General features: G+C 41.2%; 2 protein-coding genes across 2 annotated transcripts; both read right to left on the bottom strand.

Annotated features, from left to right (window-relative positions):
- Nucleotides 1-665: 665 nt before the first annotated feature.
- LOC127335118 (ATPase GET3B) lies at nt 666-4,801 on the bottom strand. Its single transcript, XM_051361709.2, has 11 exons — nt 4,623-4,801; nt 4,173-4,381; nt 4,022-4,081; nt 3,620-3,715; nt 2,943-3,014; nt 2,782-2,850; nt 2,625-2,690; nt 1,793-1,855; nt 1,624-1,722; nt 1,402-1,536; nt 666-1,189 (listed from the first exon to the last, which is right to left on the bottom strand). Exons 1-11 carry the CDS (start codon nt 4,729-4,731, stop codon nt 1,052-1,054), a joined length of 1,116 nt encoding a protein of 371 aa, XP_051217669.1. The 5' UTR covers nt 4,732-4,801; the 3' UTR covers nt 666-1,051.
- A 740-nt stretch (nt 4,802-5,541) lies between these two features.
- Nucleotides 5,542-7,358, bottom strand: LOC127335119 (large ribosomal subunit protein eL34). Its single transcript, XM_051361710.2, has 4 exons — nt 7,178-7,358; nt 7,009-7,088; nt 5,933-6,042; nt 5,542-5,861 (listed from the first exon to the last, which is right to left on the bottom strand). Exons 1-4 carry the CDS (start codon nt 7,254-7,256, stop codon nt 5,771-5,773), a joined length of 360 nt encoding a protein of 119 aa, XP_051217670.1. The 5' UTR covers nt 7,257-7,358; the 3' UTR covers nt 5,542-5,770.
- Between the last annotated feature and the right edge of the window lie 4,918 nt (nt 7,359-12,276).

The following is a 12,276-nucleotide window of genomic DNA, read 5'->3' as shown; positions in this document are numbered from 1 at the left end:
TTGGCATTCTCTGTCCTCCCAGAAATGATTACGACGTGATTGTGTTGGCATCTTGAGAAGATTTCATGCAGCGTGTACACTTAAATGCAGAAAAGAAAGACCTTCATTTCGAAAATGACATGCACACCCGATATTTGCAATCAAATTTCAAAAAAGTTATATGCCTCGTGAAACAGAGGAATTGGTATACTAGCTGCTATGTTATTGATAGAAAAGGGGTTCTTGTTTTTTACTTCAACATCCGCCCAATATTTTTATCTCCAAATGCCGGTGGGAAGTCTCATGGAAGGAGAAAACTATACAGAAGGCACTCCTGTAGGTGACCGGAAAGCAAACTCTTAAAATGAGAGAAAGCAAAGCAGAAATAAACTAAGACGAGCGAAAAGGCAAGCTGACCGGAGCTTCATATAGTGTGTTAAACACTTAAACCTTCTTCAGTTTGCGTTAGTTGAGTGGAATGTGAAGTGCATACAACTAGCTTTTCATAACGCATCATCTTTGATGAAGAAGAATACTAGTGTTGCATCTCATATACTTTGTGTAATGTAGATGACCTACGAAATCTATTTATGAGCATGTTGCATGATGTCTTATATGTTAAGTAGTTGTGTTTTCAACCACTATCCATCCAGATTAATAAAAAAAAATTGAACAAAGATTAATAATAATGAAAACAAGCCTGCAATAGCGCACGTCCAGATTTGCTTATGTAAATGGTTTGAGTTATGACAAAATAGGGGGCAAACTGAAGATCACAATAGGTTCTTCCCAAGTTGTTGAGTTATGCACACAGGATAATGTCCAGATACCAAGAAAGGAGAACAGTTTTTCCCTTGAAATTTTTTGGTGTCCCAAGTGCGGTAGCTAACAGTTCCAGGCTTCCCACGAGTATTTCTACGTAATGGGGAAGGCTTCAATACTTCTACAGCCTGAACAGGCTGATACCCTGCTGGGATTCATCTTTTGTAGAGATTTCTAGGATAGCCCCGCCAATGTCCTGAAGCTTCAGATAAGAAACCAGAATTCTCATCATGTCTACATATCATAGCAGCTATTTCCATACCACATCGCTGAAGAATCTGAGAGCAGGGACGCCTTTGACCTCCACATCCTGTAGTGGTGCTTGGATTAGCTTTAGGCCACCAAGTTCACGATCCGCGCTTATCATATTGAGGGCCCGTGTTTCTTCCTGAAATTGACAGGTTTTATATTCAGAAAGGTGACTGCAATTCAGAAGGCAAGTTGCAAGGGATGTAGCTTTGCTAAGCTATGACTCTGCCATTGGGCGGAAGAAGCTTTTAGAAATCTATGTTACACTACACTGGAAGCTCCTTGCCAATATGAACCACGGAAATCACATAGGATGTTCTGTGAGTTGCAAGAATGGTAGCAACTTTGTACCTTCCGTTTTACAGCGCAAAATCTGCATTCAGAGGCAGATAAAGGCAATACTTGATTTACAACAAGCCTTGTTGCCGGCGCACCATCCTTCTTTAAAGAAGCATGAAACCTTGATGATTCTGTAATGGCCATCACCTGAAAAGAGCAATGGGTTTTATACTTCTCTGTCCTCAACAAGCTTTTGCATCAAATAGCGGTTGCGACTATTGTACAAATATTTACCGTAGGAATCGTCACAATGAGAAATTCAGTTAACTGTGGATCTTGTATAAGATCACGTACTCTGGCAATCTGCTGCCTCAGTTCCTCTATCTTGGCAGGCTATGAACAATAAGATGATCAGTATGTACTCTATACTTAAAATATATACTCCTACCCAATATGTACTTACATCTATTTGCTCTTTCCCAAAAACTGATTTAAGAGCAGGGTATGAAGATGCTACATTCGCAGCCTGAAATGTCCATGTGCAGTTACATATGTTATACTTACTCCCACAATCACATAAACATAAGACTGGTTCCAGGATCCCAGCAGAGCTTAAATTCAAGAAAAATTCCAAAAGAATTCCAACAGCTGTTAAAACTTCAGTGCTTCCTACATCAATGTAGATGGACGCCTAATTTGTAGTGTACATTTAAATTAACAATTTGATTCAAAGTAAGACATGTTTGGACAAAAAAGTTTTCAAAATGCATAATGACATTTGAGCACATGCTGCATACCACATACCATCTTGTACTTCATGAATATCGATTTGGATACTTTAGTAAAATAAGATTAATGAACTAAGTCATATTTTTACAGATAACGGAGAAGAGCACAAAGGGTTTCAAAACAGTTTAGATGTCCAGGTGAAAAGTATTTTGCATTATAAGTTTAAGCGTATGTTCTATTTGTCAAAGAAAAATTACCAAGTTGAACCTAATAATAGAGTTTGTTCGCTTTCTTCACTTTCCTCACAATCAACCTCATGGCCATAAATCCATAATCAAGTTTAGTGAATACAATGCGGAAAAGTCTCCCATCAAGTTAGCTTCGATACTGTTTTGTCCATGCCATTGTTCCTTAATAATCACTAATACCTACACTAGGTTACTGTTACGTAATTATCCCAACCAAAAAAACATGTGCAAACACATACTCGGTCAAATGAAGTTCATGGAACCAGGATAAAGCTACAAGAGGTAAGGTTAGCACTTAGCAGCTACACCAGAGCTCACCTTATTGGCCATACTGAGGAACTTCTCCATTAAAGTAGCAGCAGACAAAAGGTTAAGTGTATGCCCCTGTGCAATATAAGTATAGTAATCCATTAGGAGTGGAAGAAATGGAAATACAGTGCATAAGGATTCAGGGCTCAGTGAGGAGTACGCATACAGTGGCCCCAGTATCCAAAACAATGCGCCTAAATTTATTGCTCTCTTGCAGTTCGACGATTTGTATCAGCTGGAAAGGATAAGCATATGATGATTGAACTTTAAGAAGTACGCGATCAATATTTATACATCTCACAAGAATCTGTAATATTCGGTTGATACCTTTGAAATTGCAATGCCTTCCCCCAATCCAGGAGTTTTCATCAGCATTTCATGCAGCTTATTCTTTCCCAGCTTAAGTGGCAAGATATCAAAGGCATAAGTAATGTGATTTAGTAAGACATGAAAACAGAAGCACTTCTCTTCTGGAAGAAGAGCAGACAAAGCTTTACTTGTGGCATCTCTATGTCAGACAATATGGAATCAAAACTGTTTGTGAATTTGTGGAGCAATGGAATGCAAACGTAATGATGAAAAACTGATACTGTGCTACAAATTGAAGTAACATAAGCATATGACACCAGTAACTCAAGTCCAACTCCAAGACCCATCATTTCCTCAGGTGTGTTGCCAATCAAGAGAAGGGAAGGGCAGCAGTGAGCATACACGTAACGCTGTAACCTATGGAGTACAAGCTTTACACATCAATGCGAACGCAATAAAAAAGAAAAATTACAGAAAAAGACATTGACTAGGTGCACTGTGCTGCCAATCATTTTATATTATCGATTTGTGTCCTATCAGTGCATTTGCTAATTGGAAATTGGAAAGGGACTGAAAACAGTCACCGGAATTTACATGAAGGAAGCTTCAGTTGGATACTTGAATGCAGTGGGATTAGAAACCCATTCAAATGCACAATAGAGAGAAAACGAACAAAATTCTGAGCCAATGTTTACCGGATCAGCAAGAACTCCAAGCCCTATCTTGCCCAGCATGTTACGCATTGAAGATCCAAAACTAGAAGAGTCCTCCTTCGCATCCACATGGCCAATCTGTAAAGAATAAGTTCCACCGATCAAATAAAAAAAAAACATGAGCAGAACTGGATCCGCTCAATGACTTCAAAAAATGTATATGCATCAGCATTCACCACCCCTTGGAAACCGTACAATCGATACACGACAAAATACAGTTCCACCTATGAAATGGAACATCAACTTCTTGCATTCACTACCTCTGTGGACTATAAAAGCGTGTGTTTTCTGATTGGACAACTGGGGGTGGCTATGCACACCGTATTGATAACACTTAAGAATGAAAATGGATATTGCAAAACATTGCGGTGTGGCTGCTCCTACCTCAGCCGCAAAAAGAGAGTCAACTCCAGTGACAGGTACGATTTTACCGCCACTCAGGTCCTATCGACAGCACAAGCAAGATATTCAGCAAAAATGCTAACGAATTGACCCCACTAGCATATTTTGCAATATAACACAAGAGTCCAGATACTTGTTCGAGTGTATCACCCAGTGAATTTGCTGGGTGCATAGAGACTATGAGCGTCGGTTCACCATGGTTGGCAAACTTCACAGCGAGCGATGCCGCCAAGCTTGTTTTCCCAACACCACCTTTGCCTCCGAACACGTAGTACTTCTGTGTGCTGGAAACCATCTCACCAAATCCGCCATTAACCTCCACCAGACTGGAATTGTGTCTTGCTGTTAAAAAATTCAGAAATAGCACGGTTAGCATGTCCCTTGTGGTTCAGAGCAGCAGTTATGGAATTCAGTAAAGCAGTCACAACTCATCATGCCTCATAAGATAAGTACAAGTATGATCCAGATTAAAGGCACTGTCCAGAGTCAGAGTACAAAGTACAAACTCCGTAGGACACAAACGCAAGGCAAGATTATACCAGAGAGCGCAAGAGAGGGAGGGGCAGGGGCTGGACGGGCGAACCTTGGGTGCTCCAGTTAGCTACGAAGGGCTCCACCGCCGCCGGCGTAGAAAGGCGGCGGGAGGCAGCGAGGGCGAGCCGCCGAGCCATAGGGTTTAGGAGAGCCGCCATTTGGGGCTTTGGGCTATAGGGCTCTTGGGTTGGCCGGACTGGGGAAGCAGGATTCAGAGGTCCTGAGAATGGAAGAGGACCCGGGGCAGTTATGCAATTATTTCTTCCTTTTTTTTTGTTGGACTGGAAAATCATTCATGAATCATGACTCCCTTTGATCCAAATTAGTTGTTGCAGGTTCAATAAACGTTGCCTAAATCTGTGTTGATGGAGTATTTTTTGTTAACAATGTTTAGTCAATTTTCTCCATGGAGTCAAGATGCCAAGATATTCTTTTACGATGATGAAACATGTGTTTCTTGTTTCCAGCGGACCTATTGTCTTGCAAAGGGTTGGATTTTTTTTCAAAAACATGTTTCAGAAGATTATGGTTGAACCATTCTAGGTTAACAGTCCTGCACAAATTAATTCTGATGTGGAAACATCTTCCCAAACTTGTCAAAATGGAACCAAGGGGTTGATCTAACAGTCACAATCTTCTGGTGACAAGCATGATCCATATTGAAGGGACTTGCTGCCAGGTACGAGATGTTTTTCTGGCAGCGAAACTGAGCGAAAGTTGGTCCATAATGAAGTACGTGCTTTATTTTTTGCAAGCACAGGTTCCTTTAGATTCCATGTACATATGTTATGCATATACACCAATTTCTCCATGTTAGGGATAGCTGGTATATAAAAACAGAGTTTACGTTAACCATAAACATGTCAATCTTGTATGCATAGTCACTCAAAAGAAAGAAAAATTCTCCAGGATCAGCAAGAAGAACACAAGGCAACAACACATAACATTTCACAACAACACCGTGACAATAATGCAAAGATATCCTAAAACCATGATATATAAACCAAGTACTCAGGTCAAACACAAAGTAATAGCATTGGGTAACAATATCCAGATCCACCATCAAAACAAGAAAATGGACTGAAATCTTGTTCAATTCAGAAAACCACCAGCTTAGCATACTGAGCAGGCTTGACTCAGCACTTGTCACCAAGTGTCCTCCAAAAAATCTCATGAGTATAAAGGGCCTCAGCCATTTCACTTCGATGGTTGCTTCTCCTTGGTCTTCTGGATCTTCAGAACCTTCTTCACGATCTTTTGCTCTTCAACAAGGAAAGCGCGGATGATCCTGTGACAAAAAATGTTAGATGGCGGAAGATAGAGAATGATTAGCCAACAGTTCATACAGGATGTACTAACCTCTCCCTAACAGCTGGACCAGATAGAACACCACCATAAGGACGATTCACAGTTCTCCTGTTCCTGGATAATCTGGATCTTTTGTACTCAGTAGGCCTAAGGTGAGGAATCTACAATACCAAAAAAAACAATATTAGAACTTGCAAAGTTGCAAGATCAAATCATTGACAGTATACAGCATGAAAGATTTTTACATCTTCAGCAAATAAATTGCCAACAACACATAAACAGAACAAAATTATTTTCAGCAGATCTTATTTTCATGTGAGTTAAAAACTGGTAAGTAAGAGATTCTTGCATTGGAATATTGGATCAAGCAACAGACGTAAGAACTAAGAAGTGCCACAACAACATATAACTCAAAGAGCAAGTCCACTTACTTTTGAGCTCATTTTACTTAGACTCACCAAGTCCACTACAATCATCAATTGCGAACAACTATGAACCATAATAATGAAGGCCCTTTAACATGTATAAACACACAAACATATTCTACAACTTTTAGGAATTATAACCCAGATGGCTTAGGCTTGCTTGTTGTGGTGATAAACTGCTATTCAATGCTGCAATTAAGCATCCTTTCAGTTGTAATAACAAAACCTCCCAGCAAATTTTCAAGATTCACGCCTGCACTACAATGCAGTGTTGGTGGCAATAGCACCATATTGTTAACCCGTAATCAGTTTTGCATTCCCTTTGGAACTAGCACATTCATGATTGATGCAATGAAATCTAACTGCCCAACTACACTACAATAGCAAATGCTGCAGCAACAAATGATCAGAACATGCATAGCAGATGAAATTTTTTAAATAGGGCACTAGCAGAATTGATGTTTTACAGAACCAATGCACATGGAACACTTAAGGACGCTAACATTTAATAACAAATAAAGTTGCTACCGCCACGCCAGAAGCATACATCAAACAGATACAGCATATAAAAGATCGCAGAGGTCAGAAAAGAAGATCAGGAGACACGTATACCGTCAAAAGTGCTACGAATCAAGGTGGAACTACAGTAGGCAAGCGGATTCAAGCCAAAGGATAATGAAAGGATCACACGCGAACGCTTACCCCCTGGATCTTCTTGCCGGTGACCGGGCATTTCGGCCCGCTGGCCCTCTTCTTGGTGTACTGGTACACGAGCTTCCCTCCTGCACCAATCACACGCGAGTTCAGCGCACGGACGACCCAGGGACTCGAATCGCGGCCAGAGAGAACCCGTGGAGAAGGCAGATCTCACCTGGGGTCTTGACGACCCTGGTCTGGTTGGACTTGGTCGCGTAGCTGTGCCGCTTCCGGTACGTCAGGCGCTGCACCATGGCGTCGACCTCGCTGTCGCGCGCTTCTCTCTGCGAGGTGTCCGGCGGCGGCGGCGGTGGCGGCGGCTAAAACCCTGGGCGAGCAAATCTGGAGGGATGGTTCGGGGAGCGAATAAAAGGGAGGGTGCCGGAACCTGACCTACATCGGACGGCTCTGGAGCTGTGGATCCAACGGTTAGTATGGCCTATAGAGGTTGAGCTGTTTTTTCCCCTCGACAATTGTCATGTCTCCACTATTTTCATCCATTCTTTTCTTTCTCCTTTTTTGGTTTTGATGAAGAGGGCAGATGCTAGGTTTAGAAAAGGCATGATTAAATATGGCGGGTGCAAGGCATTTTAGCCGGGTGATTTGAAAGGTTTGATCAATTCAGGGACTCCGATCAATGCAATATTGAATCTCGGCGCTTAGGCTTGTCCCGCTGCATCGACACGACGGGTGGTGAGGTGGTGGTGGTGCGTCCCGGATGTCGACGGTGTCGGCGTCTCTGGGTTGCGCGGGCCGTGGGCGGCGATGGTTGTGACCGACCGCCTTTGCTGCAGTAGTGCAGCTGGTGGAGGCGACGTCGTGGTGGTGGGTGGTTGGCCGACCTCTGTGAAGGATGGATGGGAGGCTTGATGGCGGGCTGATGTGCTTGGAGGCCGGTGGCGCGCTGATGTGTTGTGCTCATTGCGGGCTGGATCTATCGGCGCCGTCGTGACGGTGTCTTCTGGGTGGTGCTGGCCACTGAGACGTGGTGATGGTGGCTCAAGACTGCGACGACGCGGGCTGGTGGTGACGGGTGATACGTCTCCAACGTATCTATAATTTCTTATGTTCCATGCTAGTTTTATGCCAATAGCTACATGTTTTATATGCACTTTATATCATATTATGGCATTTATTTGACTAACCTATTAACAAGATGCCACAGTGCCAGTTTCTGTTTATTATGTCTGTTTATTGCAGAAAAGGCCCAAAAACCAAAGTGCTCGGAAAAATCTAGAAAAATTACAGAAATTCTATTTCGCCAGAAGACCCACGGAGCCAGAAGGGCCAGGCCAGAGGAGGCCCACGGCCTCCTCCCCATCCACTAGCGCGGCCAGGAGGGGGCGATGCCGCCCTATGGGGTGGGCCCCTCGGGCACCCCCTCGGGCCGCCCTTTCGCCTATATTAAGCTCCTTCCCTAAAAACCCTAAGGAGATCGATGATTTCTCCAGAAGAGTTCCGTAGCTCCGCCGCCACCAAAAACCCTAATTCGGGGGACGGAAGTCTCTGTTTCGGCACCCTGCCGGGATGGGGAATTGCCCCCGGAGCCATCTCCATCGACTCCATCGCCATATTCATCGCCGTTGCTGTCTCCCATGATGAGGAGGGAGTAGTTCTCCCCCGAGGCTGAGGGCTCTACCGGTAGCTATGTGGTTCATCTCTCTCTCCCATGGTGTGATCTTTATGTGATCATGAGCTTTGTAATCTAGTTGAATATGTAGATGTTACTCTTGTCTATTATGCACTCTGGATGTTACTTTAATATGAACTCCGGAGTCACTCTCCACGGTGTGATGGTGACAGTGTGCGCACCGTGTGTGATTCATTTATGACGTTGTCGAGCTTGTTTACTCCGGCTTGAGGTGTGCTTTTGCAGCCCTACACAATGAATGGTGTTTGTTATCCAACAAGAGAGTGTTTGAGAGTAGCATTTATTTATTCAATTATGTGATCATTGTTGAGAGTGTCCACTAGTGAAAGTATGATCCATAGGCCTTGTTTCTAAGCATTGAAACACCGTTTCTAACAAGTTCTGCTACATGTTCGCTTGCTGCCATTTTTATTTCAGATTGCAATTACTACTTATAATCATCCATATTACTTGTATTTCACTATCTCTTCGCCGAACTAGTGCACATTTACATCTGACAAGTGTATTAGGTGTGTTGGGGACACAAGAGACTTCTTGTATCTTAAATGCAGGGTTGCTTGAGAGGGATATCTTTGACCTCTACCTCCCTGAGTTCGATAAACCTTGGGTGATTCACTTAAGGGAAACTTGCTGTTATTCTACAAACCTCTGCTCTTGGAGGCCCAACAATGTCTACAGGAATAGAAGCATGCGTAGACATCAAGCTATTTTCTGGCGCCGTTGCCGGGGAGGTAAGGTAAAAGGTATTCACATCCTCCGACTACTAAGCTATTTCCTAGCACTGTTGCCGGTGTGTGAGTGCTCGAAGCTATTTCCTTTAGATTCTGCAATTATATCTTTTTGTTCCTTGTTTTTATTTCACTAGTTAGGCTTAATGGAAAACAACAAAAAAATTAGAGATCTTTATGAAATTTATATTGAATTAGGACATGATGTTTTTGAAGTGAAAATTAAAAAACCTATGGAAGTTTGTCTGCATAATAGTGGTAGTAATATTATTAGTATAAATTTTTTGGACACCATTATTTTTAATGCTATGGAAAAACCCAAGCTTGGGGAAGCTAGTTTATATAAAAATAATCTGTTTTGCTCCTCAGCTTTGGATGAAGTATTTTGCCTTGATAATGCTTTGTCTCCAATATGTGGTAATTCGAATGATGCTTGTGATATTCCAAATCCACCTGTTGAAAGTATTCCTTTTAAAATACCTATGAAAATTGTTGAAAGGGTTATGAATGATCAGTATGTAGAGGATGGATCAGTCCATCCAAGTGTTCACTTGTCTAAACTTACAGAACTTTGTGAGTTATTTGAGATTGCAGGTTTATCAAGAGAAAATGTTATGAGGAAACTATTTCCATTGTCACTTAAAGACAAAGCAAAGGAATAGTATAGGCTGCTGGATGAACAACCATCGAATTGGAAACAGCTTGAATCTCTCTTTTACTCTAAATTTTATCCTCTTCATGAAGTGCATCTAGATAGGAATCGCATTTATAATTTTTACCCTCATGATGGAGAAAGCATTGCTCAAGCTTTGGGAAGACTAAAAACATTAATACTCAAATGTCCTAACCATGAGCTTTCTGAGGAAATAATTGTTACTAATTTTTATGCAAGGCTTTCAAGTCATTATAAGGATTATGTAGATGCATGTTCACAGGGTTCTTTCACAAGTAAGAAGGTTGAAGCTAGATGGGATCTTCTTGAAAGAATTCAAAGCAATACTGAAGATTGGAAGAACGACAAAGGTAAAGAATCAGGTATAAACTATGAATATGAATGCATTAAGTCTTTCATTGAAACTGCTTGTTTTCAAAAGCTTAGTGATAATTATGGTCTTGATTATCAAATTATTGTTGATTGTTGTAGAACCTTTGCTTCTCATATTAATGTTCCTACAGAAAATTGGGACGTGTATCATGAACCTTTCAAAGACACTTGCATGGAAAATGAAATTGTTGTTAATGATTGCAATAAACATGCTCAAACTTCTGAAAATACTATTTCTTATAAACATGTTAATTTTTGTGAAATGCATAGACCTTGTGGAATTAATCAAATCGAATATGAATATTGTATCCATCATAGGAATGAACAAACTAGAATGTGGTACAAGGCTCTAAAAGATCTTGGTGAAAAAGTTTGTGACCTCCATCCTTTTATTTGTGAACTTTGCTATGAAGTGGGTCATTTTAATTTTCAATGTTCTGGTCATGATGATAGTATTTCGAATTTAATGAGTATTTCAAGTCTATATTGTGATAACATGATCACTCCTAATCAGCATGATGAACTTACTTTATTTTTGGGGTGTGAAGAGTTATCAAGAAAAATTCTTTGTTAGATATGAGTGATCTTGATATGAATAGTGTGTTGCATGGATGTTATCTCTATTGTGTTAATAATTGCCATGCCAACACCTACATACCAAGTGTTATAAAGGATGGGACTTTACCAAAATATGACAGGACTAATATTTGTTTTGTTCTTATTAATGAAAGAGAGGTATCCTCCCAAGCTTCTTCTATTGTTTCTAATAATAAACCAGGTTATGTGGAGAAGCTTCCTTTCAAGCCTCTCCCTCCTAAAGAAGAAAATAAGAAAAGGAAGGGAACGAAGAAGAAGAAGAAGAAGAGCAGTAAAAGGAGAGAGGAAACGGTATCTTCTCCCAAACTTGTTGCTCCTATTACAATTGATACTTATAATTCTGAATTCGATGATTCTGAACTTGATGATGAACCTATGTCTGTTATTTATATTAGTGATCATGATTGGGAAAAACACACTTCTTTTGATATTGAAGATCTCTGGGACACTAATTCTGAAAATGATGATGTTAATAATTGCCATAGTATTAGTACTATCCATGTTTCTTCCCATGATGATATAGAAAGCTCTAAGCTTGGGGATGAGGTGTTTGAAAATCCTTTTGCTACTGATGATTATATGTTTGATACATCTCCTTCTAGTAACAATGATGGTATGTTTACAGATGAGCACACTTTGGAAGATAACTATTCTATTTCTTATGATGACACTATGCCTCCAATCTTTGAAAATTATTATAAGGAATACTGAAAGGACACGGATGTCGCCTAGAGGGGGGGTGAATAGGCGGTTTAAAACTTTTATGAGATGGGCTTAACAAATGCGGAATAAAACTAGCGTTTACTTTGTCAAGCCCAAAGCCTATATACTATGGTTCACCTATGTGCACCAACAACTTAGGCTAAGCAATACAAGCAACTTATGTGATAGCAAGATATATAACTTCAAGCACGATGGCTATCACAAAGTAAAGTGCATAAGTAAGGAGCTCGGGTATAGAGATAACCGAGGCACGCGGGAGACGACGATGTAGCCCGAAGTTCACACTCTTGCGAGTGCTACTCTCCGTTGGAGCGGTGTGGAGGACAAGTCACTCCAAAAGCACGAGGGCCACCATATTCTCCTCGAGAATTCCCACCAAGAGGGATGTCCTCGAACCACTATGTAACCTTAGGGAGGTTACCGAACCCGCACAAAGCTTGGGGCTATCTCCACAACTTAATTCGAGGCTCCCAACAAATTGCCACAAAGGTCTTGCCCTTGAAGAATCTCGACAACTTAATTGGAGTCCC

This window comes from Lolium perenne, chromosome 2 (genome assembly GCF_019359855.2).
Source record: "Lolium perenne isolate Kyuss_39 chromosome 2, Kyuss_2.0, whole genome shotgun sequence".
Lineage (NCBI taxonomy): Eukaryota > Viridiplantae > Streptophyta > Magnoliopsida > Poales > Poaceae > Lolium > Lolium perenne.
This window is presented reverse-complemented; position numbering and strand designations above follow the sequence as displayed.

Excerpts from the sequence above, each read along its gene's own strand:
- LOC127335119 (XM_051361710.2), bottom strand. The coding sequence starts at position 7,256 with ATGGTGCAGCGCCTGACGTACCGGAAGCGGCACAGCTACGCGACCAAG. Across the intron at positions 6,043-7,008 it reads CCGGCAAGAAGATCCAGGGG|ATTCCTCACCTTAGGCCTAC; the intron begins GTAAGCGTTCGC and ends TTGGTATTGTAG. Across the intron at positions 5,862-5,932 it reads GGTCCAGCTGTTAGGGAGAG|GATCATCCGCGCTTTCCTTG; the intron begins GTTAGTACATCC and ends TTTTTGTCACAG.
- LOC127335118 (XM_051361709.2), bottom strand. The coding sequence starts at position 4,731 with ATGGCGGCTCTCCTAAACCCTATGGCTCGGCGGCTCGCCCTCGCTGCC. Across the intron at positions 1,537-1,623 it reads TCATTGTGACGATTCCTACG|GTGATGGCCATTACAGAATC; the intron begins GTAAATATTTGT and ends TGCTCTTTTCAG. Across the intron at positions 1,190-1,401 it reads TTTGCGCTGTAAAACGGAAG|GAAGAAACACGGGCCCTCAA; the intron begins GTACAAAGTTGC and ends TGTCAATTTCAG.